General features: G+C 43.3%; 1 protein-coding gene across 5 annotated transcripts in view; it reads right to left on the bottom strand.

The window, feature by feature from the left end:
* The window catches only part of Rasgef1b (RasGEF domain family, member 1B), a 783,333-nt gene that overhangs the window by 11,950 nt on the left and 744,165 nt on the right, over positions 1-27,218 (bottom strand). For 3 of the 5 annotated variants that reach the window (XM_005388230.2, XM_013516121.1, XM_005388233.2), the window contains 9 exons: positions 15,116-15,298; positions 13,276-13,398; positions 12,768-12,905; positions 6,627-6,842; positions 6,103-6,177; positions 4,665-4,760; positions 4,432-4,534; positions 2,754-2,833; positions 1,495-1,590 (listed from right to left, as the gene is read on the bottom strand). In XM_005388230.2, coding sequence (XP_005388287.2) covers positions 1,495-1,590; positions 2,754-2,833; positions 4,432-4,534; positions 4,665-4,760; positions 6,103-6,177; positions 6,627-6,842; positions 12,768-12,905; positions 13,276-13,398; positions 15,116-15,298 — 1,110 coding nt within the window. Of the gene's footprint in view, positions 1-1,494; positions 1,591-2,753; positions 2,834-4,431; positions 4,535-4,664; positions 4,761-6,102; positions 6,178-6,626; positions 6,843-12,767; positions 12,906-13,275; positions 13,399-15,115; positions 15,299-15,609; positions 15,780-27,218 lie in introns of those variants that run through there. The other 2 variants (XM_005388234.2, XM_013516120.1) reach the window with 2 other exon arrangements.

Raw genomic sequence — 27,218 nt, forward strand, 5'->3', positions numbered from 1 at the left:
GGGCCTTTGGGCCTCGCAGAGAATGCCTGCCATCCAGCCTGGGGGTGGGGTGCAGTTAATGGGGTGGGCTTGCATACTCACAGCCTCCAGCACATCCTTCCCTTCAGGACCCACCCATATATTGTTTGGACAGCAACTTCAGATTGGGTCTTTTGTCAACCCAGTCAGGAGAACCCCGATTTAGAAAACTGTCAGACTACCTTAATTTTCATTGTTTAAGAACCAAAAGCTAATATATTTACAATATCTCTTAAACATTTTCAGATCTGACATACCAGATTTGGTTAAGAACCAACTTGGCATCTTTTTTTTTTTTTTTTTTAAGGTAAAGTTGTGTTTTTTTGTTTTAGATCATTAAGACTGAAGTGTGGGCTGGTAATCCCAGCACTCGGGAGGCTGAGGCAGGAGGATCGTTGTGAGTTTGAGACCAGCCTGGACTACAAAGTGAGTTCAAGGTTAGGCTGAACTGCATAGTGAGACCCTGAATCTTTCAAAAAAAAAAAAAGACTGAAGTTTGGGGGGATAAGGGACTAAGATGCCATTAAGTACTTTTTAACCCTCATTTTTTTGTTGTTGAAGATATAGTTTCAGTTAAAACACAATATGAACAGAAAAGATTCAGTCCATCACCTCTTATCGTAACTGGGTATATACTTCTTAAGTAACATAATGGCCAAATGTCAAAAGGATTTATTCATCTTTAGTAAGGAAATATAACACAGAAATGTACCCAGAAGGACCCTGAAAGTCAAGACTATGGTAGGTGCAGGACAGCATGAACTTGTGTAAGGGTAGGGGAGAGAGAGAGGAGCATTAGGTTTTCAGACACTATCCTTGCAATTTTTCCTGCCACCTGCATATCCAATTAGTAACAGCAGGGCTAATGCTCTAGCAACTAGCCTACTTTCTGAAAATAAATGACTTCACCATGGGAGGTAAGCTAATTCTTTTAGGAGAGAGGGTTACACTAAGCCAGCCACCTTCTGCAGAGCTTAAATGTCTACTTTTCCATTTAACCAAATGACTCTCTAATGCTATTAGTCACTTTAACATATGACTTAATTTATTGCTTGAAATACAGCTAAGACACACTGTAGAATAAGAATTGTGGTAATGCAGTAATAACACAATTACATAGATTTGCAAAGTTCTGCATCAAGTTGCCTTGCCTTTTCCACAGTCTACCTTTTCCTCAGCATCCCTCTTCCCTATGCAGCCAGTGATGGGATTTCTGTAGTACACATCTCTCTGCAATCTGAACATGTGAAAGGAACGCGGCGATGTAGTTTGCATTTCATTTCAGTACAAAATATGGCGATTATGGGGCCTGGGATTTAGCTCAGTGGCACAGTGCCTGACAGGCAAGCGCCTGCCCAGCAAGTGCAAGGTCATGAGTTTGATCCCTGGTACAGGAAAAAAAACAAAAAAAAAAAACCCACAAAAAACAAAATATGGCGATTATAGAATGAAGAACATACTAAACAAAGCACACACCTTCTCTCTGCTACTGTGAGCAGTTAAAGACCTTTGTGCTGCCCCACGAAGAGCTGTTCGATAATTATAGAAGTTGCTGGAAGGGTCCATCTGATGCTGTAGAGAAAAGAACATCAGCCCTGAATTCTCACCTGTAAAAGCTTACAAGATCTCACATGTAACTATACATAAAAAATTCTAAGTGTGGGAACTCATTAGGAACATGACTTATCTTTTTCATACCCACAAGCATGCAAAACATTAAGAACATAAATGTTTTCTTTCTCAGTTGGGTTTATTTTGGGAAGTTGATGTCAGCTTTGAGGATGTTAAACCTAAACCAAACCTAATTATGGAGATCAGACCTAAAACTGTCAACAAAGACTCGAAATAGAAAAATTTCCTGGTTTCACTGGAAGGTCAGTGGGTCAGGGGACGATCACCCATATATATTGATCGACACTTAGCAGTGAACTTGTTTTTGCATTTTATAACGAATCGTTTAAAAGTAACTGAAGCAAACCATTTCACAAGAAGGAAAATAAATGCATTACATGGATAAAGCATCACATAATACATCTAACAATAATTCCCAATTTAGAGGAAAACTTGGGAAAGAATGCTTACTATTTCCAAAGGCAGCAGAATGAAAGCACCAACACATGGAGGGCATATGGAGAGGAATTTGATTCTCACACACACCCCCTCGTGCCACAATTCTGACTACCCTTAGAATTACGTGAGAAAAACTTTGCATAAGTTAACTAAGTTTGCACAGACGATGGTGAATGAATATTATCTGAGGAACTCTTCTCCAGCACACTGCAGATAAAGAATGAAGCTAGGAGGCTAAGTGGGAAGTAAAACTGCTGTTCAAAACGCCAGGTCTATTCTGGTACACAATGTCAGCATTTGCCCTGTCTATTATCCCAAAATGGTCCCCTCTACTTATGGGAGGACTAGTCCAAAACTTATTTCCCATCTGTAGCTCAAACTCTTTTCCTTCCCTTGGGTCTGGAAGGCGTTTTCTTCTGCAGGGGTACCTGACTGTGAGGCAAGAACAGAGACAGCAATCCCACTTTCTGTGTCTAAAGCTTTTTTTTTTTTGAGACAGGGTCTCGCTATGTAGTTCAGGCTGGCCTTGAACTTACTATGTAGCCCAGCCTGGCCTCGAACTCATAGCTATCCTCCTGCCTCAGCCTCCCGAGTGCTGGGATTATAGGCGTGCGCCTCCACGCCTGGCTCCAAAACATTATTAACAGTCAAAGAGAGTTACATACCTCAAGAATGTCGAACTTTGCAGTCTTCACTTTGGCCCACGTTTTCTTTAGCCGCGAGACTGGACTCATATTCATGCCAGCTTTCCATTTAACAAGCACGGTGGGGAAGAGAAATTTGAAACAGAGATATAAGCAAAGCCATTCTCCCTTATGCCCTGAATAGTGTGCATTACTAAATATAAGTAATTGAAAAATAAATAAATATAAGTAATTGAGTTGTACAAATTATTAGTAACTAATAGGCTCCAAGTTTACAGCTTCTTGCAAATTTTTCCTCAGCCCAGAAACAACACAACTTTGAGCAAGGGTGAGCACTTGGGGTTTTTTTGGTAAAGGAACAGTAAACATTTTAGGTTTTGTAAGGCATATGGGTCTGTGTCTCAACTGCAGAACATTCCCTTGTTACAAACAGTCCCAAAATCAAACAAGTATGATTATGTTCTAATAGCTTTATTTGGACTCAAGTTGTTCATCGGTTCTACATATTACAAATATTTTCTCCCATACTATGGTTTGCCTTGACATTCTCTTAATGATGAAAAAGGGAAATTAAGTAACCTTCCACTACTTAGACAGTGGGCCTTTCAACTCCCTGACTGAACTGATCCTTCTGTTCATTATTTTCACGGCTACCAGGCCAGTATCACTATGATAAGCACAAGGGCAAATGCCATACAAGTAAAATAGACAAAGGAAATAGTGAAGGGGAATTTATCAGGATCATGTGAAGGAGGAGTTTATCGGGATTATGGTTACTGAATTAAATCTGGTAGGTTATCTAGCTTCAAACTGACCCCAACTCCTCACTTTTTATTCAAGTATTTACTGAGCACCTACAACATGCAGGATGACCATATAACCCGTCATGTAAACAAGTGTACTTATTAATGAGCCATCAGTAATGACAAGATGACAGTTATAAGCTGGAACAACAAAAATTATTATTGCCTGACCCACTGCAACAGAGTGAATGAAAAGAACCAGGGTTTCTGGCATTAAAAATCCCCATGAGAGGGCTGGGGATTTAGCTCAGCCGTACAGCGCCTACCTGGCAAACGCAAGGTCATGAGTTTGATTCCTGGTACCAGAAAAAAACCACAAAAAAAAAAAAAAAATCCCCCTGGGGAAGGGCAAATTCATGTAACTAAAGCAGCATGGTTTGCAGCTACTGTGCGCAGTCAGAAATTGTTAAATCTTTTAGGCCAATTTCTTTTTTTATTGCTGGTTTTTGTTTTTTGGTACTGGGAACTGAACTCACGACCTCATGCTTGCCAGGCAGGCGCTGTGCCACTGAGCTATATGCCCGGCCCGAGGCCAGTTTCTTAACCGTGATAATGAAATCATACGATTTACTCTCAGATCATATACTTCTCTAATGCTTCATATACAAGCTTCACAGATACTCTAAAATCCTTTATTCAGGTAAGTATCTCATTTTTAAGCATTTATAGATGAATATTTGACTTAGGATAAATTTCAAATATTCCAGGAATTCTTGCATACGTAAGAAAAAAGACACATCATGCTGCTATGGCTACTTAAAGCACTCTGAACATTCTTGAAATAATTCAGGAAATAATAATTCCCAAAATAATTCAGAAATAATTCACAAACTTTACTCTCTGCAGATTTCCACAGTTCCCATAAAGAGAGGACACAAATCCCAGCAAAGACTCACAGATTATTGCCATCAAGGAATTAAAGTTGCCAATGTTAAAACACTCTCGAGCCACGTCAATGAAGTACTCAATCATCCGTGCTCGGTGCTTCTTCTTGACAGGCTGCGCAGGAGAAAACAGAGGGCGGTTATCCAACGTGAGGACCCAACAGATGGAGAGCAAGCACGTTAGCAACGTAAAGCAAGGCAAATGCCACTGACAGCTAAGAGGCAGGGGAAATTCACTTTCTCACCATGCAGATTTCTGTCGCCACCAAGTAGCTTAGGCGATTAAACCATTCCACATAGGCTTCTAAGTTTCGTGTTTTCTTTCGCTCACTGAAGCAACTCTACAGAGAAAGCAAAGTGATCTGATGAGTTAGAGGAAAAAAGAATGCAGAAGCATATGGGTGTCACTTTGTCAGTATGGAGCTTTCATTCTCCGTTTATGGGTTAGGAAGGCTTTCTAGGATGAGAAAGCAGAGAGAGAGAGGAACACCAGCATTCTTGAGTATCATTACAGAAATACCAAAATCTCCTAGGATGATCCCATAAAACCTGAGGTCTAGAAATATACTCTAATGCACTCATAAAAGTACCATCCCCTGCCTTCCCAACATATTGATCTGTTCTGGATAGGATCTGTTCCTACAAGATAACCCAAAGCAAGGCTTCGGGCTACATTCTATAACAATCTTGGACTGATTAATGAGCTACAAATACCAATTGCTATCAACACAGCAAGGAGAGGCCTACAATTTTCTCCTAAAATTAAGTTGTATGACAAAATTCTGGAGCATCATGTACCAAGAAACTAAATATCTTCCAAAGAAGACAGATGAAGATAGATGAAGCCTACAACATGTCGGTCTTTAATAGGCTGAATGACACATTGTTCAAAAGCAAAAGATGTTCATCTCATCTTGGAGTTCAAGGCCAAACTTGAAGAGGTTCATTAACGCCTCTTTCCTTCCTTCCAAAAGACACAAACAACAAAGTCCACCGGCCTGCTATTGCAAAACACACCCTTCACTTCCCGTACTGAGAGGAACCGTCCTCAGGCCGGGAAACAGCTGTTGCCCCGACTTGCACAGGGGTCTTTCATCAGCGGGTGACACAATCTTTGCCTAACAATTGAGGCCCCGGAGTAAAAATCCCTCGTGTACCCCTGATTTAACAGTCTGTGTCCAGTACTATTTTCTCTACGTGTGGGCTTTACCACACACCTGTCCTGAGGGATTCACCGTAAACCAAGAGGCAAAGCAGGGAAGTGCCTTGCTCAGCGAGCTGGGTGCACATCCTGCCTTTCTCGCCCTGCCTATTGTTGAATCATGCACACAGCATTGTCTTTTATTTTCCTTCTGGCTTAATCTGACAGATGAAACCATTATGCTTTCATCTTCGGCCTTCATCACGACAAATGCCTGCATCTACTTGCTATAAAGGGCTTATTAAATTTCCCAACAAGGAGGAAGGAGAGGGCAAAAGTTAGTGACAGGATAAGAACACTATCAAGGCACTCAGAGACCTGGCTCAAGAAAAACTGAATTGCGTCACACATGGCAATGAAAAAATCCTTTCTGATTTTAAACTCTAAAACAATAGTTTCAGCTACAAAGTCATATACTCATCATCACAGATTAAAGACTTGCATTTCTAGTTTCAGGACTGCACTCAGGACAGGCTAATTACCTTGTCATTGTCCAAAGGGTCCTTCTGCACAAATGCCTGAACAAACTCTTCCGGCCCAATATAATTCAGCCGCTCCTGAAACATAAATCCAGCGAGTCGACAGTATTAAAGGAAATGCGAAGTAACGGATAGTCTACTTCCTCGACTGACTTTGGGTACCACCCCCACTTCTTAATGCAGGTTACAAAATAAGCTTTTAATCCAAAATACTTTTATCATCATCAAGATCTCAATAGAGTCAATTTTCTGCTTGGGTCAAGGTTCTACAAGATAATAGAAGACTGTGTGAGTTACAGAAAAATTAATTTCTGACAGAACATGGAGAAAATTCTGTTTTCCAGTCTTGTCTGGTATTTATTTACCAGTAAATTCCCAGCATATCAGAGGCATTCATATTGCAGTGCCTAAACAGACCATGTTTCAGCCGTTGTGTAGATTATTTATCCACCACTTCTGGCAAACACACTGGTTACCAAAACAAACACAATCGTGGCTGCAAAGGGCAAGGATGATAAGGGCCTTACCAGCTCTATGTGAGTCAGCTGCTGGGCCAGCGTGTACGGGTCACTGCAGACAGTGATGATATCCCTCTGGATGGACTGCGGCTTGGTCTTGAGGACCGTGAGCCGGTCTGTGGATGTGGAGCTGATCTTCGCCAAAACTTCCTCATACTGGCTGAGAGCGGCAAGTTTTCGGATGAGACACTGCATCATCTGCTGGACATTCTTCCGGTATGTCTGCTAGGGAACAAGCCAAGCATCACACCCTTGCTCTGTGTGTCTCTGTCAGCACGATGCAACCTCACAGACGATGTCTTGAAATTATCTGGACCTTGACACTGGACAATCAGTTTGTTTGAGGGAACTTACAGGACGATTCAGATAGCTCTAACAATTCAGACACAGACATCAAGTGCCTCTTCAAACCTGTAAAGCCTGGTGCTTTTCTCAGGTTCTGTTGAGAGCACAATTCAGATTGGATCTTCAAACACTACAGCCTTTCAGATTAGCTACTGAGGGCTTCAGTATAACGTGTACTAATCACAATTAAACGTTCACCACTAGAAATGTACCTGTGTACTTCTGCTGAGATAAAATACACCGATCTCAAGTCAGAGAATCCTTTTCCTAACTTTTCGTGAGGGCCACCTTCTTTCTTTCTCCACTCCTATCATTCGCGATCTCCTTAGTGTCTAGGACCCTGGCTCCAAAGGAGGACAGTGCCAGTGAACCCACAGATGAAGGAAAGCCTGTGCTTACACTTCACTGCCTTTTTAAAAGGTACCGCAATACCATCTGCACTTCACCCACAATAGCATTTACCTGCAAGTGTATGTTTTTTCTTTTAACAGAGGCAATTTGGTTTAACAGAGCACCTTAGCAAAAGCAAGAGCTATTCTCATATAAAGAAATTATAACTGGAAATGGTGAATGGTTAATCTAGCTGATGTAGACAAGGATAAAAAGTATACAGATTTCTTCTTTTTTCTGTTCTCTGCTTGTCAGTGTAGTCCAGTGAGTTCTTCAACATGGCCCATTATATGACCTTTATTTTTCCTTTATGTTCACAACCGTCCTAAAATGGTGACATACTTAAGTGTTCTAAAAAAACTGAAGCTTAAAAAAAAAAAAAACAAAAAAAACCCTGATCTTTCACTCAGCAACAGGGTTGCCAGTTTGGAAGATGCTATCTATTTGGTAATGCACATGTTCACTGAGGGGAAATGGCCTATTTCAAATCCTTCATTCCTGTTGGCCTGCCTCCTTTACTTGCATAGCATTGAGCTACATTAAAAACCTATAAGGGTCATGCTGAGGATACAGCTCAGTGGCACAGGCGCCTGCCTCGCAAGCGTGAGGTCCCGAGTTCGATTACTGGTACCAAAAAAAAAAATCTTTGCCAAAAAATAAAAACCTATGAATTTAGGAGGTTTCCTTTAGTCCTGCCCCACACAATAAATGCCTACAAGAGTTATTACTACTTCTTAAAATTATGTAAATATTTCCCAAATGTTCCCCACTAGACAGTAAACGTCTTTTTTGGGACACTTTAGATACAGCATGTACCAGGAAGAGTAGAAAACAAGTTAGAAAGTTGCAGTTTTACATGATTAAATCATATTTATAAGAGTATCCCCCAACTGGCATTAGATGACGACCCTATCGTAGTTTGGTCTGGATAAGGGACTTACATTCTTAAGTCTTTCCAGGTAAATTCTGCATTATTTGCATAAAAATGTATTTATTTGCTTCCAACAGAATGGTCTGTAAAAAGAAAAGCTATGGCCCCACCATATTTTGGGCTACTGTGCAACAGGTAAAACAAGACACAGCTCCCAGCACTGACCCAGAAAGATCCCTAGACATGTCACTGAGTGTAAAAAGGGTGAAGAACACCAGGTATGTGCACACATCCATGCACACATGCACGCATGTACACACTATTGACACTACTTCTGTGGATGTATCTGTCCACGGATCCTTACACATGAGAAGATTCTGTGAGGATACGCACAACACTGACACCCACTGTTACTTTCAACAGAGAGGGTTGGTCTACCTTTTGTGAGGAAAAAACTGAACAATCAAAATGTCTCCCTGTATCACTTGATTTATTGGAAATTAAAATTTGAAGTGGGAGTTCGTGAATAACAGGTGAGATATACAAGAAAGTTATTTTTGCTCAGAAAACCCACAAAGAACTCATTTAAAAACGCCCATTCTTTGATATCTCAGCAGCTGTTCCATGTGAGTTCTCAACCCTAAGTCATTCCCCACCCCCACTCCCAGGTGCCCCATAGAAAACATTCAGTCAGAAATGACTACAGTTTACCCTCAGGTCACCACCTGAGGGAACCAGCTGAGGACCAATGCCTGCAAGAAACAGTGGACCAGAGACAGCGCTACCCCAGAAAGTCCCACTGAACTGGTGAGTGTGATGGAAACGCTCCCCAGATGACTTGAGCACACAGCAACACATGAGAACCAATGTTCTGCTAGTACCTTTGGTAAAAGTTTTACTCTGCCTTTAAGGGAAGCTTTCTTAGCAAAGAGGTAGAGGAATTATACAGTCAGATTACTGGTGAGTAAAAGGCAGCAAAATATATAGGGAAATGTACACAATTGAGTATAAGAAAAAAGCTATTCAAACTGTGTGTGTGAGTGTGAGAGAGAGAGAGAGACAGAGAGACAGAGACAGAGAGAACAGGGGAAATATGCATGTGACCTCCTTCACAAGCTTCCTGCTTCCATTTGATTCCCTTAGAGAACTCAACCTCTGTGTTGTTAAGCATGCTTTCTCACTGAGTCATGAATTGCCAAATATGTACTTATTCTTTTTTATAACTTCAAATGCCAGAGACAGTAATTACCTGGCAAATAAAGATAGTTCTTACTATAAAGACCAGCCCCTTAAGGAAGAGAAAATTGCCTTCTACCCACTCTAGTCATTTGTCATGTAATTCAATCATTAGTTTCATTTCATGTTTCTTGAGGGCAGGTTCTAATAAACCACTTCATTTTAGGCAAATCCCCAGGGGAGAAACATATTAAGCCAAATTACGTGAAACTCTCTCGGCAGATTCGGGAGAGCCTGACTGAATTATATCCAGGGCACACCTGGCTTCATTAGCTGCCAAAAAAATCCCCTGAAGGCAGAGGCAAGAAGCAACAAGTTGCAACTGAAACCCATGCTCCTTCCTGTGGAGGGGAAGAATGTCATCCTACTGTAGTAGCTGATTTTCCCATTCATTCATTCATTCATTCATTCATTCATTCATTCATTCATTCGTTTGTTCGTTCATTCAACACTACTGAGAGCCTATTAAGATGTCAGGTGCTTGGGAATGAAAGATGCAGTGAGCAGACGGCCCAGCATGGGCAGGGGTGAAACAGCCAAGTACTTAGGAATCACAGGGTGCTATGAAGTGCTAGAAAGGGTGGCGAAAGCTGAGGAAGGGAACGGGATGTGATCACAGCTTGGTGACAGGACAAGGTCTCTCTGAGAGGCATTTAACACGTGTGACAGCTAAGGAGCCTGGCAAGCAAAGAACTGGGAAAAGGGCACCCATCACACAATTCTAGAGCCAGAGGGACATTAACCCAGGGCAGTTAACACTATGACTTACAGAGATGAGAAAAGCAGGAAATTAGGGAACACGCCAAAGCACCCTCCGATCAACCAGCTGCTAAGTGCGGACCCGACTTCTGAGCAGTGGATAAAAGCAACCAAAGAAACAGCAACTTCTTGGGCAGCCCAGGTCCACCAAGGCTGCTGGCTGCTTCACAAACTCCCAGTTCAGCCAGCTCCTCCTCAGTTAGATTCTGCTGATTGTCTCCTCTGTTCTCAAGATCAAAGCCAGCTGAATGCCCAAAGGTTTAAGAACATGTTCTTAACACAAGAATACTGGCAAAAAGCCATGACGAGAAGGCCGTCTGGCCCTTTTCTCAGTTCTACCCAACTCTGGCGTGGCTGGGTCTTGGTTTAGGATAAGACCAGATCTCCTTTGACCACAGAAATGATGTTCCTCTTTCACTCCCCATGACAAAACCAACCAAAAGCCATCCATCAGGCATTTTCAGAACACTAACATTTTATCTTAAAAAGGTTTTAAAGGTGTTCCTTTTGGGAAGAATCATAATTTCTAAGTTTTAAGAAAGCCATAGAAATGATGGCATACATCTGTAATCACACCACTCAAGGAGGCTGAGGCATGAAGATCACAAGTAAAAACCTACCCTGGGTAACTTAGTGAGATCCTGTCTTAAAAAAACAGAAGGGCTGTGAATGTGGCTCAATGTGGAGGCTCTGGGTTCAAGCCTCAGTCCCACAAACACATACACACACAGGCAGTGCAGGGAAGACATGCTAACTGATACATAAAGTTAATACAACCTCAAGGAAAGGAAGAACCAGCTGACTCAAGTCTCAGTCCTCCTGTAAGAAAAGGCCCTACGATGCCACTAATCTTTTGAGCAGCTTGTCATACAGCGAGATCACTGAGCCAGCATGGACTCTGCCAAGCAGACCCACAGCTAATCCCTCTGACGAAAGATTTACTACCACACTGCCCTGGCGTTGCTTTGCTTTTGCCTGTGTGAGTGAGGGACCTATCGATTCGAACCTGGCAGAACCTGAAGTAGGCAAAGCTGGCAAAATGATTACAACCGTCATAACTTGCAGAATGACTCAGGAAATGACTCACTCAGCCTTGCCGAAATAATGGCTGTCTGGAGCACCTGGGCTCAATGTAATGTCATAAAGTAACAGTAAAAGGGTTTATTCCAGCTTCACGACTAGAACATAAGCCAGAAATGCTAAGCACAGAGTTTTCAAGTAATCATCTTATATACTTTTAGTCTGAGCTCTTTTTCAATTGGAGGAACGGCATTAAAACGCATCCATAAGAATTAGATCAGTGTCTCGTTACGCTATCTTTCCAGCAAACACTGAAAGGTGAACTGTCCAGAAAGGTTATGCGCAAAGGGAAAATGCATTCCCAGACAAATGAAACGAGACATCACTACAGCTGCTACATGTTTCACCTGCCTGTTTCTGTGTGCCAATGTTGTACCTGTGCTGAAGGAACTTGTGCTCAGAAACTTATCAGCAACACAGAAACTACAAAGGCATCCTGGCCCAGCAGGCCTCAACACGGAATACCAGCCCTCCAGGCCTGCTTCAAAGAGGATAACCCTCCACCTGTCACAGCGAGTTAGCGCTTATCAAAGGCTCAATTGAGGGAAGCGGTATTTATGGAAAATTATCTCAGAGACTTACTTCCAATCTCTACCTATTCTAGGCCCTAGCCTTGAATCAACTTCCGGCACTAGAAGACTTGGCTTGTTTTCTGTCTTCTCCGCCAAAGAATTACCTCTGCTAATTTACACACTAATCCATGCTCTGTTCTACCAAAGAGTTGTAAACCCTGTTTAAAAAAAAACAAAGAACTCACTCTATGTCTCCTATATAAAAATCCCTTACAAGAAAGTTTTTCTTTACTCCTTTGCAGTGCTGGGGACTGAAGCCAGGGCCACGCACATGCAAGACATGTGCTCTTAACACTGAGCTACATCCTCAGCCCTAACTTTCTAAATTCTTCATCTCATGCCTTGAAGGCTTAGCATGCTTCCCTGCCCTAACAATATTATATAACCGACTGTATTTCCCTTTTACCTGGAACTTGAACTCCAACTATAGCAATCTTTTCCACCTCTACTGGTTTTCAACCCTCACTGCATGGTACAGATTGACTATTTCTACTTATTATTTATTAATATGCTACTCATTAACTTATATTGCTTACTTTAAATCTATTAGTGCTTCTTAATATGCTACTTATCTCACTGGCTCTGTCAAAGCTTTTCGGAAGGCAGAAAGATAAAAGTAAAGTAAAAACGAGACACACTGGCAACATAAGCTCTGCGCGTGCGTTGACATGAACATACCCCCCAATTAATCACATAACACTCCAAATCATTTTCTTTTGAAGTAGGAGGGAAGGATCACCCCCGCTTGGCTAACCCAAAAGACCGATGTGTCTAGACAGAGTACACCAAAGGCAAAATGGAAGCAAAGAACTGAGATTCTGAAGGTTAAATCAGTACCATTTCCCACCCAGGTGATGTCTGGGAATTCAGTGGCCATGACTGATTCAAGTTACCAACCTCCTCGCCACTGGCTATTCTGTGAGCCAAATCCTTTAAGTTTCTCATCATTCTTTCATCCCGAAAGTCATAAGGAAATGTTTCCGTCCATTCTGTCAAGAGTTGAAGAATTTTAGGTGCAATTTTTCTCATCTGGTTCTAAGGAGAAAATAAAAACAAATTTAACCAGGTGATTGTCTGTCACCAGGGACCACAGCAAACAAGTAACTACTGTGTCACTGATTAACTTTTAGGGCAAAGTCTTTGGAATTGAAGAAACAGCTCTTGGCCTCCACCCCACATCAGTGCATTGTGAAACGAACTTATAGCAAGAGCTAGGATCTTCCAAGACATTCGATTTACAGTGTGTTCTTTGTACTATTCCCAGTTCCCTATTCACAGCCATGACGGCATTTATGCACATCAGCCGGAGCATAACTTAGGGTTACTTAGGGAAACCAACCCCACAAAATCTAGCCTGCTCAGTCAACCTAACCAAAAAACTGTCAGGTTCAAAATGCCGCATTACCTTATCACCATCAGGATCGCTTAGCCTCTGGTGCTCCACACATAAGTGGCAAACTTTGCCCATTAGTTCATAGGGATGCATGAATAACCGTGAACTGAGTAGGAAGGTAAATATGTATGTTCTCTGTGACAAGAAAAAAAAGGTCATCATTGTTACATTCACTCTGAATTTGATATCTGTCCTATATATTAGACATCTTTTTTCATGAAGTTTTCCTGATGAAAGTTAACATGCTGCAGCTTGAAACATAACGCCTTCCAGCAGTGAAACAGCATGAAGATGGATTTCCTCTCTACTTTCAGAGGCATCGTCTCCTTAAACCATAGCACAAATAACAGAAGTACAGGATAAGCTTAGTTCCTGAACTTATTGAGAGAACATTTTCACACCTACCCTCTGGGAGCCAAGATACCAGGACACCTAACTCAAGTTAGTAAAGAGGAATGAAATTCAGCTGAGAGGGAAATCTAACTTAAATGTACCACCCATACAGGATCTGGTTTTGTGTCCAAATATTATGGTAACTCAATGAAAATCCCAAACAAAACAGAAAGCAAACAATCCAATAAACCTTGCTCATCCTACCCACATTCAGCTCAGGAATTCCCCTGTGTTTTCAGCATGGCACACTCAAGAGTTATGTCAACAGTATTCAAAGGAAGGCTTTCAAGTAACCTATTTACTTGCTCAAGGGCTAAGCAATTTGATAAAGCACAGTATAACACTATATACTTTTCTTTAACCACACTGTCTCCCCAGAAGTCAGCAATGAAGTATGCTTATTTGTTGTAATAGTTTCAGACTCCCATGAAAAGAAATATTCCATGGGCTTAGTGCCCTCCCCACAGGCGCCTTTAGTAGCTCATAAACATTTACAGGGCTAAACAAGGGATCCCTTTTACTTTTGATTACAAGTCTTCCCTGTGTGGTAATATATTTGAAAATGCTATGTAACAAATCGCACACAGAGAGATAACTTAGTAAGAAACACTATGGTGAATTACAGTGGCAAGCACAAACTACCCTTTCCCTGCCAAGGTTCTTACTATGTTTATAAGAACGAATGAATGTGGTCTCTAGATATTTTCATGAAATCTCCATCAATAACCAGCTGCTCAGTAATTCTCATTGCTCTACAAAACTCAACTCCACAGAGACAGCGGCAGCACAAGAGAAGAGGGAAAACCCATTTGTCCCAGAAAGGAAACCTGTGTTACATTACTGATGCTAGTAGTGGGACCATGAGCAAATACTCAGTACTGGTACCCTTCAGTTTTCTCCCCTCTGCCCTCTTGTAATTATTATCAACATTGAGATCATGTATAATGAATTTCCTAGATCAAAAAATACCATGTATATGAATGAAAGTTACCCAGATAAAACAATAGCAAACATATCCTCTGATGTCCAACCTACAAAGTACTGTGTCTTATGTATAAATTTTCTTCTCTCTTCCATTTACCTTCCTCAATTGCATTCAGTTTTCTCAGCATAAGGATGTACTTAGGAAAAATGCATCAACTCTCCTATTTGGGGAGAATCCAGTGGTCTCTAGCATTTTTATTTCAAGACCAAGGTACATGCACACATCAACCCTACACATACTTTATTCAGATGCTCTCAGACTGCAGGCATATGGTACCTAACCCAAAAAGAAACTGATGTGGAGACTACACCAAAACCAGACTCAATGTCATCTCAAAGCATTCAATAATCAATATGCAATTTCTTATTTGAAAAATTCTTAGCAACCCCAATACATTTCTATAGTATGCAGGGTCCCAGTATTTAATTTCTGCTCAATCCCAAGGATGAGTTTCAGAGAAACATGAACACGTACATCTGGGTAGTAATCCACATTAGGTACCAAGTGCTGGATAAGTGCTTCCAGAGAGCCGGAGAGGAGGTTGTTGTCATGGTAATACAGCCCTCCGCAGCTGTCCTCTGCAGACTGATAGAGGTTCCGGTTGTAACCGCTGCTGTCAAACATTGCTGAGAAGGGAGGAGTCTGAGGCATGCTTTCCTAAGAGAAATAAAAGAGGAAACATGGTGTCATGAACACACAATACGAAAAGAAAGTAAGCTTTAATAGACACTGAACTTTCATGAGAATGAGCGAAAGGGCAGTTTAAAAGAAAGATTCCAGGGGCCAGGGATATAGCTCAGTGGCACAAGCACCTGCCTGGCAAGCGTGAGGTCCTGAGTTCAATTCCTGGTACCAAAAAAAGAAAAGAAACATTCCAGCAATATCAGCGCCCAAGAAGAGCCAAGCGTCCAAGTACTGCACGTATGCACACATTTAACCTCGTTCGTTCAGGTCCACAGAATGCTTACTTGGATTCAGTGTGGATTTCAGTTCAAGGCTCTGCTGCCAAGCTGCTCCTCTGCATGCAGTTGGGAAGGAGGGAGGAGAGCTGAGCTTTGACTGTTTTATCCCACTAAGTCGCATTTTCCTGAGGTGGAAGTGTCTCCGTCTTCCCATTTTGCTGGACCCATTACATAACAAGTAAGAGACACCTGATCAGCATGGGAAACACGGGAGGCAACTAAAACTGACAGCAAAAAAACTGCTTGGAAACGAAGACTAGAATTAAAGTGCACTCTGTGTGTGTGTGTGTGTGTGTGTGTGTGTGTGTGTGTATGTATGTGTGAGTATAAGAGACAATGCTGACTCCCCCTGAGTTTACTGGAGGATCAGATGCTGTTTATTTTCACCCCTTTGTGTCAAATTCTCAGTTCCAGGGCAAGAGGGGTGTGTATGCAGCCTGTGTTTGCAGTAAACATGCAGCCGAGAAGGCACCTGATTGGAACAAGAAGTACTGAGACAGTTGTGAGATAAGTTCTTCTCCATCTGTGTGCTCTGTGGCACACAAAGCCCTGTCAGAGGGACTTGGGAGAGGCCAGAGGCTACGAAGTTATTACTTGGACTTCTAGGGACAGAGCGCCTGCCCTGTGCACAGATCAGGGGTTCTGGAAGCAGACAGGGACAACGGAGGCATTCAAGAGCTGTCCAGACCAGGGACGTCAGCAAGCAAACAATGAGGGGCAGCCCAACTCCTGGGTCTGGACTGACACAGCCAGGGTGTGGAGGGCCCAGGAGGATACAACCTGGGCTAATCCCTCTTTTCAAGATACCACAAAGATATTTGCATCCAAATAGGGGTGGGATGTGAAGCTGTGTCTAAGAAGTCATATCCGTCACTCCACATGTCACTCCATGCGCATCTGTTCCTGCCATGTCCAGACGGGGGGCACAGAGCATCCCAGTGTGTATGCGCCTTCACAGGAGGGGACAGGGCCTCAGCAGTAGGGACAAAACACCACTACAAAGCCAGCTGGCAGTGAACACAGCATTTAAGCTCCAGTGAATAACTAGGAAAAAACTCTTCATGTTTGTGCACCCTATCCCATCCATAAACCGGTACTGAAGGAGAATTTAAAAGGATCTCATTTAAAAAAAGTAGTCACAAATGGGAAGAAAGCAATTGATGAGAACCACCTTCTCCAGGGGGTCTGTCACTACCAGGGCCACTGTGGCTGTGTCCGTAGCTTAGGCAGGACATGGCCAGAAGAGCCAAAGGACGGGGGCTGTGGGATATAATGTTACCACAAGTGCTCCACATACCCGTCTAGCTGGTAAGACCTCACACGGCAACTGTGATTAAATAAACAGCTCAATGTTAGTATCTTATGAGGCAATGGACAAAGCGTATTTCTTTCCTCTTGTAATCGCCAACTTTCATGATTACGATTCATAAGCAGTGTAATTATTTCACATGAGGCGTCTTTGGTGAGAAGAAAAACAGCCAATCTACCCTTGTCCTGAGAAACTCAGAATGTTTTCACTGGGAGGCCTGGACCTGAGATGGGAGGCCCTGCTCAGGCACACTTCTCGTAACTTTGAGGGACTCTTGGGTCTGGACCTAGTTATTTGTGCTTAGAAAATCCTCCATGTATAGATGAGGAGTAGAGCTCTTGAAGTTGGATTTTGTTTTTTTCTATGAGGGACCTTGAATTTTCCTTGATAGCTTTTTACTCGCTATTATTGAAACCAATGTAATAAAGTAGTTTGGGAAGGGAGGGTTCGGCTAGGACTTGGGGACTCCAGAAAATCAGACAGGACGACAAACATCCAAAGGGCCATAGAAATCATCTGGTCTCAGATACAGAAAATAGGTTTCATTTCACTTTCCAAGTCCAATCAACCAGAAGTGACTGTCTAGTGGCCCGAGGGTGAGTGGGGCCCAGCTGGAGGCTATGACTCGAGAGAATGTGTATCCACAGTGACACGAAGGCTTCCAGGCAGCCACGGAAACCACAGTCCACAGGCTGTGCCATCGCTGCCAGGCCCAAATTCCTCTCTCCCTACAGATAGCAAACCGAGACCCAGGGAGGCGAACTGAGACACCAACTAACATGCTACCACCAAGTGCTCCAGCACAGCGTGAGTGAGCTGGGCGGCACTCCCGAGTCTTGGACCTTGCTCACCTTGCTCGTTGGGCTCATTGGCGGCCGCACTAGGGCCAAACTCCCAGGACACTCAGACCCAGGAATCAGCACCACAAACCAAGCCCATGTATTTGTTAACTATTAACTCCTGGAGTGCAGACCAGAACTCAGCTCTGGAGAGGAATTCAGGTTCAATGGTTTCTCTTATACAAGAAACTCAAAGTAGAAAGAAAGAGCAAAACATAGAACAGACAACAGGAAACCGGGAAGGAGGTCTTTTGCAAGTGGGAAGAGAACCAGGAGACGCTGGGGGGCGGGAGGGGAGGAAGTGAGAGGGGATATAAAAAGAATTAAGTTACAACATACACACACATCAACTGTCTACAGTGCATGTGCTCATTAGGCACTGCAAACATTTACTAAAAAAAGAATTCAGATTTAATGACGTCCTAATTGTGGCACTGAGAGCTGTGAAACGTTCATTACCTCCCACTCCCACCCTGCCCCATTATTTTCAGTTGTACCTGCTCCTTTCAAAGCCTTAAATTGGAAAAGAAAAAAAAAAATAACTACCTATCTTCTTTACAGTGACACTCTTAACATTACTAGAGTCGTGGCAAAGGCTTTCCCATATTGTTCTTTGGGCACGTGTCGCTCACAAGGTCTCTTGAGGAGGTACATACTACCAGCACTTAGAAGCCTCCCTCCAGGGTGGCACTGAAAGAAGGAACTTCAAATATTGGTGGAAATCAAACTAGGATAAATTAATTGTACTGACTATGCCTAAAAATCAATAGTCCGAGGAGAGCAGGTCACCGGCCTTCGAGTCAGCTCAAGGAGGCGCTGGTCAAGAGCCACCCTCACTGCTGACCCCGCACACAGCAGCAGCCAGCCGCTGAGCCCCACGTCACTCCAGAAACCTCAGCCCTCACTTGTGCAGTGTGGACACTTTTTTCCACCTTGCTGTGTGCTCAAGTTCAAGTTAGTGTCTTTCTCATTCCTCACACCTTTCCTTCATTGGCGGAATTCTCACACTGGCTGGGATCTTCTGCACTGCAAAACGTCTGCACCTCCCACCAGCCTTTATTTCTCTCAATTCCCCCTCACAGGCGATGTCTCTCTGGAGACCTGGAGGGTGGTAGCTCTGAGAACTTTATTGGCTTCTGTTTGTTTCACAGTTTACTACACTGGCTGCAGGTACCTTTGTGGACGCCGCAACCACTCCCTCTGACAAAGCCTCCTCGTCCTTCTTTGACTGCTTTGTACAAAGCGAAGGCTCAGAAAACTATACCCACTTGGGGCTATGCTCTGAGGGACAGAGAGGGTAGAGTTTCACACCTAGGTCTTCAGATTCCAAGTCAGAGATTTATTACACTACTCATATTATACTGCAAATGGGCTTCCTTGAACTTCTAAGGTTGAGTCACAAAAATGAAAAACCTTTCCCAAATTGCTGGCTATTAGAATAATTTATACGTTTTATGTGCTCTACATAAATCCTTGCTCCAAAGTTGTATTAATACCATTATTACTCTTATTAAAAAGGCACACTGTCAACAGCAGCATGTAAGCCACTGACCTTTGCCATCAAAGCACAGTCCCATTCAGACAGACATCAGTGATGTCATATGTCTGAGTATCTTTAAAACTGAAATGTATGTAAACAGTCAAATAATAAGAAAACATGTTTAACTGACCATCTTCTTTTGAGCAATACATTAAATAACAGAGCATCTTACAATGGATGGCCTCTTGGAGACTACGAAATGCAGTATTTCCTTGTATTAATGTCATAGATTTCTGGGAAAAAATTGAGACAAATGACCAAAAGAAAGATCATGAGTCACAGTCCCCATAGCTCATTTCTGGACCATCTCTAACCAGTGGCCAGTCTGGTCATTTTCTGAAGAATTAACTGTCCGTGTAACAAGTAAAATGAGGCAACGTCAGCAGAATGATATAGCAAGTCCTGCTTAGGAAACTTGATTTTCAGTAGCTCAGAAGATAGACATAGGTGTTGTTTTCTCGCAAGTAGCTTCCCCTTTATTACCCATATCACGAGCTACAGTTTGTTCGGTATTGCTGATTCACTGTCCAGGTCTCCAGTTTTGGCTGGTTCAGTTCTGGAACTGAAAAGTAAGGTCCAGGCTGGCGCAGGTCTGTAATCCCAGCACTCTGGAAGGGCAAGGCAGGGGAACTGAACACTCAAGTCCAGCCTGGGTAACTGAGGGAGATCCTGTCTCTAAACACTTAAAGTAAAAATGTCTGTAGATATCACTCAGTACAAAGGCACTGGGTTCAATTCCCAGTACCCGGGAAGAGAGAAAGGAAAAGAAGAAAGGAGGACAAGAGAGGAGCTCAGAAGGGAGGGGAGCGCAGGTGGGGAGATAGTGAACCTTAAAAGGTTAAATGTTGGCTTACTTCTTATTAGGATAATAAATCCAACACACAAGCTACAAAACATGAGAATCTACAGAGGTGTTTCTCTCTGGGCTCCACAAACTCTGGAAATCACCTACTAACGATTTCTCCAGGGGATCAAGGTGCATGTGAGGGTGCTCGTAACCTTTAGCTTCCATTCCTTTCTTTACCTTGATGTAGCTCTGGTGCCTTCCTTCCTTATTTGCCGCTGAGCTTCTTTTCAGCTCTCCCAACTCTTACTCTCTGTCTTTGGGATCCAGAAGCTCTTGGTCTGCGTCTTTCTACACCTCCCAGCGTAGTATCAGACCCGGTCTCTCCACCACCCACCCTGCCTCGCAGAGCCCACTCTGCCCCCATCCCCATAGGCCTATCAGTGGGAACCTCACTGCTGGAAATCGTGTTTAGGAAACACCATTCTCAGAGGTTAGAATGAGGCAGCAAGTTCAATACTGGCTTAATTTACTGTTAAGCCAAAACTTCAAAGGAGTAAATTGCCTGGAAAAAAGAGAAATTTGTATGAGGCAAATGAAAACCCTGCGAACTAGTGATATCATTTGCATTAACGCAGAGAGTGGACTAGAAGGCAATTCTCTTATGAAGTTTCATCTGTAAGCAGCGCCTAGAAATTCAAAATATATTCTACCCAGCCAGTGGCTCTTAACTTTTTAAGGAGATCATCCACCTCCTAATGCACTAAGAAGTGCACCAACAAGTGTGCACACACTTTAAGGGTCGCAGGGCGTAGGTTAAGGAGCCCAGGTGCTACCTGTGCACAATGCATTTCTTTACTCCACAGCAGGAGTTTAGCCCAATACTTCGAGACTGGCTCCCTAGAAATCAAAGAATATTTTTTCAGGTAGTATCACTCAAATTATGTTAAAGAAAATTTTAAAAATGATAATTCATTGGGTTTGGGCAGAGCTGCTGAAGTAGGTTTTCCTTTCCCCCCTAAAATGAGGCAGCACTTAGAGGCAGAAGATGTAGCAAGAACATGGGAAACCCATTTGGGTTTCTAAAACAATAAACTTGGCAGGGGGGCACCTAGGGCCACACAAATGAATGTCTGGATCTCAGGTTATGCTAGAAAACTTTCCAATAAGAAAAAAGATATCCTTTACCCACGTAGGGAAGATTAATATTCTTTATGAAAATTAATTTGGTAAGCTGAAAAGTTAGCAGACAGATGTCTTACAGGGCCTGCTAATTTGGTCACAAAGATAGATAGTGTTCCTCCAAGGACCCTGAAACAGTTCAGCTGACACTGATCTGGCAGCAAGGCCGCGAGTGTGGGTGATTTACGGCACGGATGGGTTTGGAAAGCATGGCTAATGGGTCCAAACCAACCAGAGTGGCGGATGAAAAGCTGTCCCTTCCCAGACAGCGGGCCGCGTCTGAATCAGCCCCTCCTTCTGCGCAGTGTTATTTATGGTGAAGCAGGTGCATCAGGGAAAGGCGGCTTCAGGTGACCATTCAAGGGGAAAAGAGGTCAAGGAAAAGACGTGTGAGCACTAAACCAAAAGCTAGCCCTCAGCCTCGGTGACAGACGCGCTCTGTAAATCTCGTACCATGGTATCTCATCAGCAGTTGTTTTATGCTCTAAAGAATGAGACAGAAAATGTAGAAGTCAAAGAAAAAAGTGAGTTTTTCAACTCTATCATAGTGCAATATTTAATAAGTCCAGTGCCTTTATGTTGACTGTAGTATTTTTAAAAATTTATTTATTTATTTATTTGTTTTCCGAGACAGGGTCTCACTATGTAGTTCATACTGGTTTTGAACTCACTGCATAGCTCAGGCTGGCCTCCAACTTGCAGCAATCCTATTGCATCAGCCTCCCAAGTGCTGGGATTGCAGGTATGCACCTCCATGCCCAGCTGACTACAGTATTTTAGCATGTGGGACATGTGTCCTAATTTTTTTTTCTTTAAAAAGCATAAGTAGATAAACGCCTCCTTATCATAGCTGAACTTTGAAAGCATATTTGTTTAATGGGGAGAGGTTTCATTAAATATCCTGGAATTACAGGTTCCTCAATTCCCGTCTAGATTCCCAAGGACCTTTGCACGTGGGTGACATGCCCCTTCAATACCTTGTTTCCTTCCTTTTCCATCTGAAGGTGCAAGGATCTGAATTACAAAGAGTTTGCCTATTCCTCTAGCTGGTGTCCCAGGTACCTTTAGCTTCCTGTTGGCAATGCCAGATCTTAAGAGCAGCTACCGCAACTCATGAGGTCTACCTGACTGTAAGATTTCAGTCAAGATGAAAAGTAAAAGTCAAGCTTGTGACACTATCTGTAACATAGCTTATTTGGAACTTGGAAGTCTGGATGATTGCCTTCTCATTTCTCTCCGTAGCCAGGATAAGTCCTAAGGGCACAGATTTCTAACAGCATCTGTGGAAACTGCAGAAATGGTTCACCCCTGATCACCTCCTTGAGAAAAGAGGTATTGTGTGGAGAAGGCAAATAACACACCGGACAACGCAGAATGAACTCACCTCTTTGGCATGTGGATGGAGACTAAGCAATTCCAAGATAAGTACATTCTTGGGGGCTGAGTTCCCAGTTAAGGGAGAAAAAACAATCAGTACTTTTGAGGAAGAAAGGTCTTATTTCTCTCCATAATGAAATGGAGATGTTACAGCCATTCTGGATTTCAGTTATAGGCATTCACACAAAAAATATATAAATTTGCATTTTGTTTGACCTGCCCTAAATGCTACTTAATAAATTCTCACTAATTCTTAACCTGAAGAGGAAGGGAATTCTGACTCAAGTGGTGACACCCTTTGGTTTCCTTGGAAGAAAAACAAAGCTAAGATTTGTTACCTTGGTCTGGTAGTGTTGTTAGTAGTTTACCAAAACACAAAATGACATTTCAGTAGTGGCAACTCTAGACCTGGAGTGTCATTTAAAACTTTCCTAAGAAACCAGGCTTTGAAGCCGGGCATGATGGTGCATGCCTATAATCCCAGCACTCTGGAGGCTGAGGCAGGAGGATCACCTCGAGTTCAAGCCCAGCTTGAACTACATAGTGAGACCCTGCCTCAAGAAAGAAAGGAAAAGAAAAGAAAAGAAAAGAAAAGAAAAGAAAAGAAAAGAAAAGAAAAGAAAAGAAAAGAAAAAAAAAAGAAAAGGAAAAAGAAAAGGAAAGAAATCAGGCTTTGCTGAGTGGGAAGTGAATCCAGAACATGCTGACACCTTTATACTTTTAACCGCCTTTGTCATTTGCAACTCCCATGCAGTTCTTGAACTGAACAGTAGGTGGCTCCTCACTCCTTGTCTTTGACAGGGCAGGTGCTGTTCCTGCAGGAATAGCTGGTGCTGGTTTGGAAAACGCAAAAGGGCAACCAGAGTTCTGGGTAAAAAATATAGAGAAATTGGTGTTTGTGATCTTGGAATATTATTAGACTTAGGAGAATGGAACTGCTCACACTGTACAAGTGATACATAAACTATGATATATTTCCTGATGTATTTCTTTGATGTCCATTTTTTGATGAAAATTATTTCCTTTTCCCAGTAGAATAAAAATGATCTTCTGGAAAGTCAAAATCATAATGACCTAATCAAGAGCTGTCAAAAGCGCTGGGATCCGGCAAGTGTCCCTCTTCTTCACTGTCCAGCGCAGTCACAACTGGCCACGGTGACTACCGAGCATGCACAGAGGCCAGCGCCACTGAGAGACTAAATCTTTACTTCTTTCCCGTTTAGATAAATGTAGGTTTAAATATCCCCATGTGGCTAAAGGCTGCCATAATAAACAAGACAGACGCAAGTAGGCACATGGCCATCCACACAAGCGTGATCTCACAGGAAGTCATAGCATATCATATGGGGAGCGCTTTTAATAAAAGATTTTGTTTTTCTACACCCAATTCATTTTAACATGACCTGACACTTAGTGAAGATATTTGTAAAAGTAAGATTTTCTTGTTATATTTTGGGTTACTGGGATAATTTTACTCTTTGGGCGCAAGTTCTTGAAAAACTATGTTTATCCATCCCCTTCCAGTCTTCTCTTTTACATAAATAGAAAGATGGTGGTGGGCAGTCTATATGGTGTTTTCCTTTCTTAGAAGGCTTAATTTTTATTTTGTGTTAAATAATTTCCATACCAGCATTTCCTAGTAAAATTTGAATCAACTGAATGGCTTCTGCCTTGAGAGGAAATAGTAAGACTATAAACCTAAAGGGAAAAATGGTTGGTCAAAAGAGAACTTAAAAATTTAGTAGATAGCAACACTGATTTAGTAGACCAAGAATATTCTTCTGGTTCTCCCTTATGATAATGAGTAATTTTTAATAATGGTAGGAGAATAACAAAAGCAAAAAACAATGTAATAACATATTAAATTTCCATATAAATCAGTCAGTAAGAAGGCTTTCACTCTTCTCTCTTCATTATCACATACCCAGAAAGTAGCTGACAACACTCCCTTCTTTCATTAACTCTTCCTATACAGGGAGCAAGCTTATGAAGTGACAGCGCAGTAAAGTACAGCAGCTATGACACTGATAAAAGAAATTCATAAATCACCTAGTGCAGCACTCCTGTCCGTTTTACAGATACTGCAGTACAGGGAGAAGACTTGCAGCTTGTTAGGGTTCCAGACCCTTCAAAACCCACCCCTACTCCCAGGGCAGAATGCTGCCCATGGCATTAGGCTACATCTATTATTCTAGAATCATCAGACTTATAATGATCTATTTTTTATAGGTATACCTGGGACATCCCCCCCGCCAAAAAAGGGCAACTATATGTAGTTCTGGAAAAGTGAAAGAAGTAGAAAGGTAACCAGATTCAACCACTAACGAAAGAATCCCGTAAGTCTTAAGCAGCATTTCCAATAGTACAGTTTTCCTCTGGAAGACTTCAGAAAACGTTATTTTTAAAAGCTTTTCACTCACTATTTGTGGCCTCAGAATGAAGATTCTTAATCTTGCTCAGGGATTCCTGATTCTTCTCCCAAGCAAGACAGCCTGCCTTCCTTCCCCAAGTCCTTCCCCAGGCAAGGCTCTGATTAATCACCCAAAGGTTCCTCAAGTTCAGTTCTTCCAGGAAGCCCTTGGGGACTGACAGAGCCAATCCCAAGGCTTCCTGTGCTGTACAAAAGGCCCACTATGGGGCACTGTCCTCACGCTCTCCCCTCAGTGTTCCTAACATTCCTCTGTGCTGTAGAACGGTGGTTAGTACTCAGTGGGTTTTCTTTAGTCTACTGTACTCTTATCAGCCAGTACTTAATTTTAGTCAGAATAAAATATTAGTAATAGTACACGAAGTTCGTATGATTATGATAAACAGTGAATATTTTGAAATTCTTAGTTATATTTGCTTAAGAATATATTAGATCCCATGCTAAGCTAGGAGGAAAAAGACAACAAATGCAAATCTAGTCTTGTGATTCTCTTCTCCAAAGACAACATGTGCCCCAGGTATCAGGTGTGGTGATGTCAGATGAAATGTCTACTGAAGCACATAATGTGAAGGAAAACTGCAAACGCACCGTGGGAGAAATAAATGCTAAGAACTGAACAGGCCATAGACAACTGGCAAGTGCAAGGCCAGTATGCTTAGTAGCCACAAGTAGCTTAGTTGCCACCTCTATCAAAACAAAGGACTGACCCACATGCAGGGGACCCGTGCCAACAAGAAACTTGCTATCAGCGGCTGGTCTGATCCTTGCCACAAAATCTGCTTGAAAGGAGTAACAGCAAGAACTGCTTGTGAACCCCGACTTCTGTCCAAAGTGCTAGGTCCTCACTGGCTCAAACATTGCCCCCTCCAACAAAATTGCCATTAATGACAGGGCTTAACCAGCTGCCCATTCTTTCGTTCCTTTTTTGTTTTTCCTTTTTTTCCCCTGCCATAAAAACCTCAACAAACATTTTTATCCCCTTCCCTTTTTTAGAACTCTATTCTACATTTTCTGTAAACCTCATTTTACCGGTAACTTCCTCCCAACTCTCCAATCAGCTGTATACGCTGCTTCATTTTCAACCTGTTTCTCAGCCTAGGCGGCCCTCCACCGCTCAACTGTGTTCAGACGAAGGCAGTCATCACATGCCCAGCTGCAGCGTGTCCTCAGCGGGAAAGAGTAATCACTCGCGACATCTGAGTCTGACTGTGCCCACACCCTTCAAAGGGCACCACCCTGACCCCTGGCCGCTTCCCCTTGATGCGCTCGCTCAGAGACCCTCCCTGGCCATCAGCGATCACCAGGGCTAAATATAGCACCACGCACACCAGCGGTTCCAGACCATTGTCACATGGCGCTGCTGACGAAGGCCTCCTAGGAGACCAGGCGGCCCAAACAGACACACACATACACACACACACACACACACACACGTGTGCACATCCATATATACACACCATGGCTTCGAAGTAACACAACCACGTTCCGAAGAACGGCTGCTCGCGCTCTCAGCGCGCTGGGCGCCACGCTGGTGCCACCGCGGCGCTGTGGAGGGCTCGGCTACGCCGCTTCCCCACAGCCGCGCCAATGCGGACGCGGCGAAATGCGGCGCAACGGTCAGATCGCCACACACACGCGGGCACACACACACGCATACACACGCACGCACACGCAGCGCGGACACCCCTGCTCCCGCTGCGCCCTCTTCTCTCGGACACGGAGTCTTCCAGGCTTGCGGTGGCATCGCCCGGACAGGTGTCCCAAGACCCCTCGCCGGCGCCAGGACAAAAACGCCAGCAAGCGGGGTCTCCGAGCGCTCCAGTGAGCCGAGGGGGACCACACCGGTGAACACCCGCGGCGCGAGCGTCGGGGGGAAGCGCGCCACTCGCGTTTGTCCCCCCGCAAAAGTCAGACCTCCGCGAACGAGGAACCCACGACAAAACAAACCGCGCCGCAAGCGCACGCACAAACAGGGAGACCGCCAAGAAGTGGGAGGAGACAGCCCAGGAGGGGAAGAGGAGCGGTGAACTCAGACCGACCCGCAGGCACTGCCGAGTCTCCAAACGGGAGAGCCGGCGCGGGGAGAGAGAAAGCGGCGAGGCACCCACGCGGGCGTCCCGCCGGCCCGTGCCTCGCACCTGTGGGCCCGGCGGCCC

The sequence above is a fragment of the Chinchilla lanigera genome, unplaced genomic scaffold, assembly GCF_000276665.1.
Source record: "Chinchilla lanigera isolate Chin_1 unplaced genomic scaffold, ChiLan1.0 scaffold00032, whole genome shotgun sequence".
Lineage (NCBI taxonomy): Eukaryota > Metazoa > Chordata > Mammalia > Rodentia > Chinchillidae > Chinchilla > Chinchilla lanigera.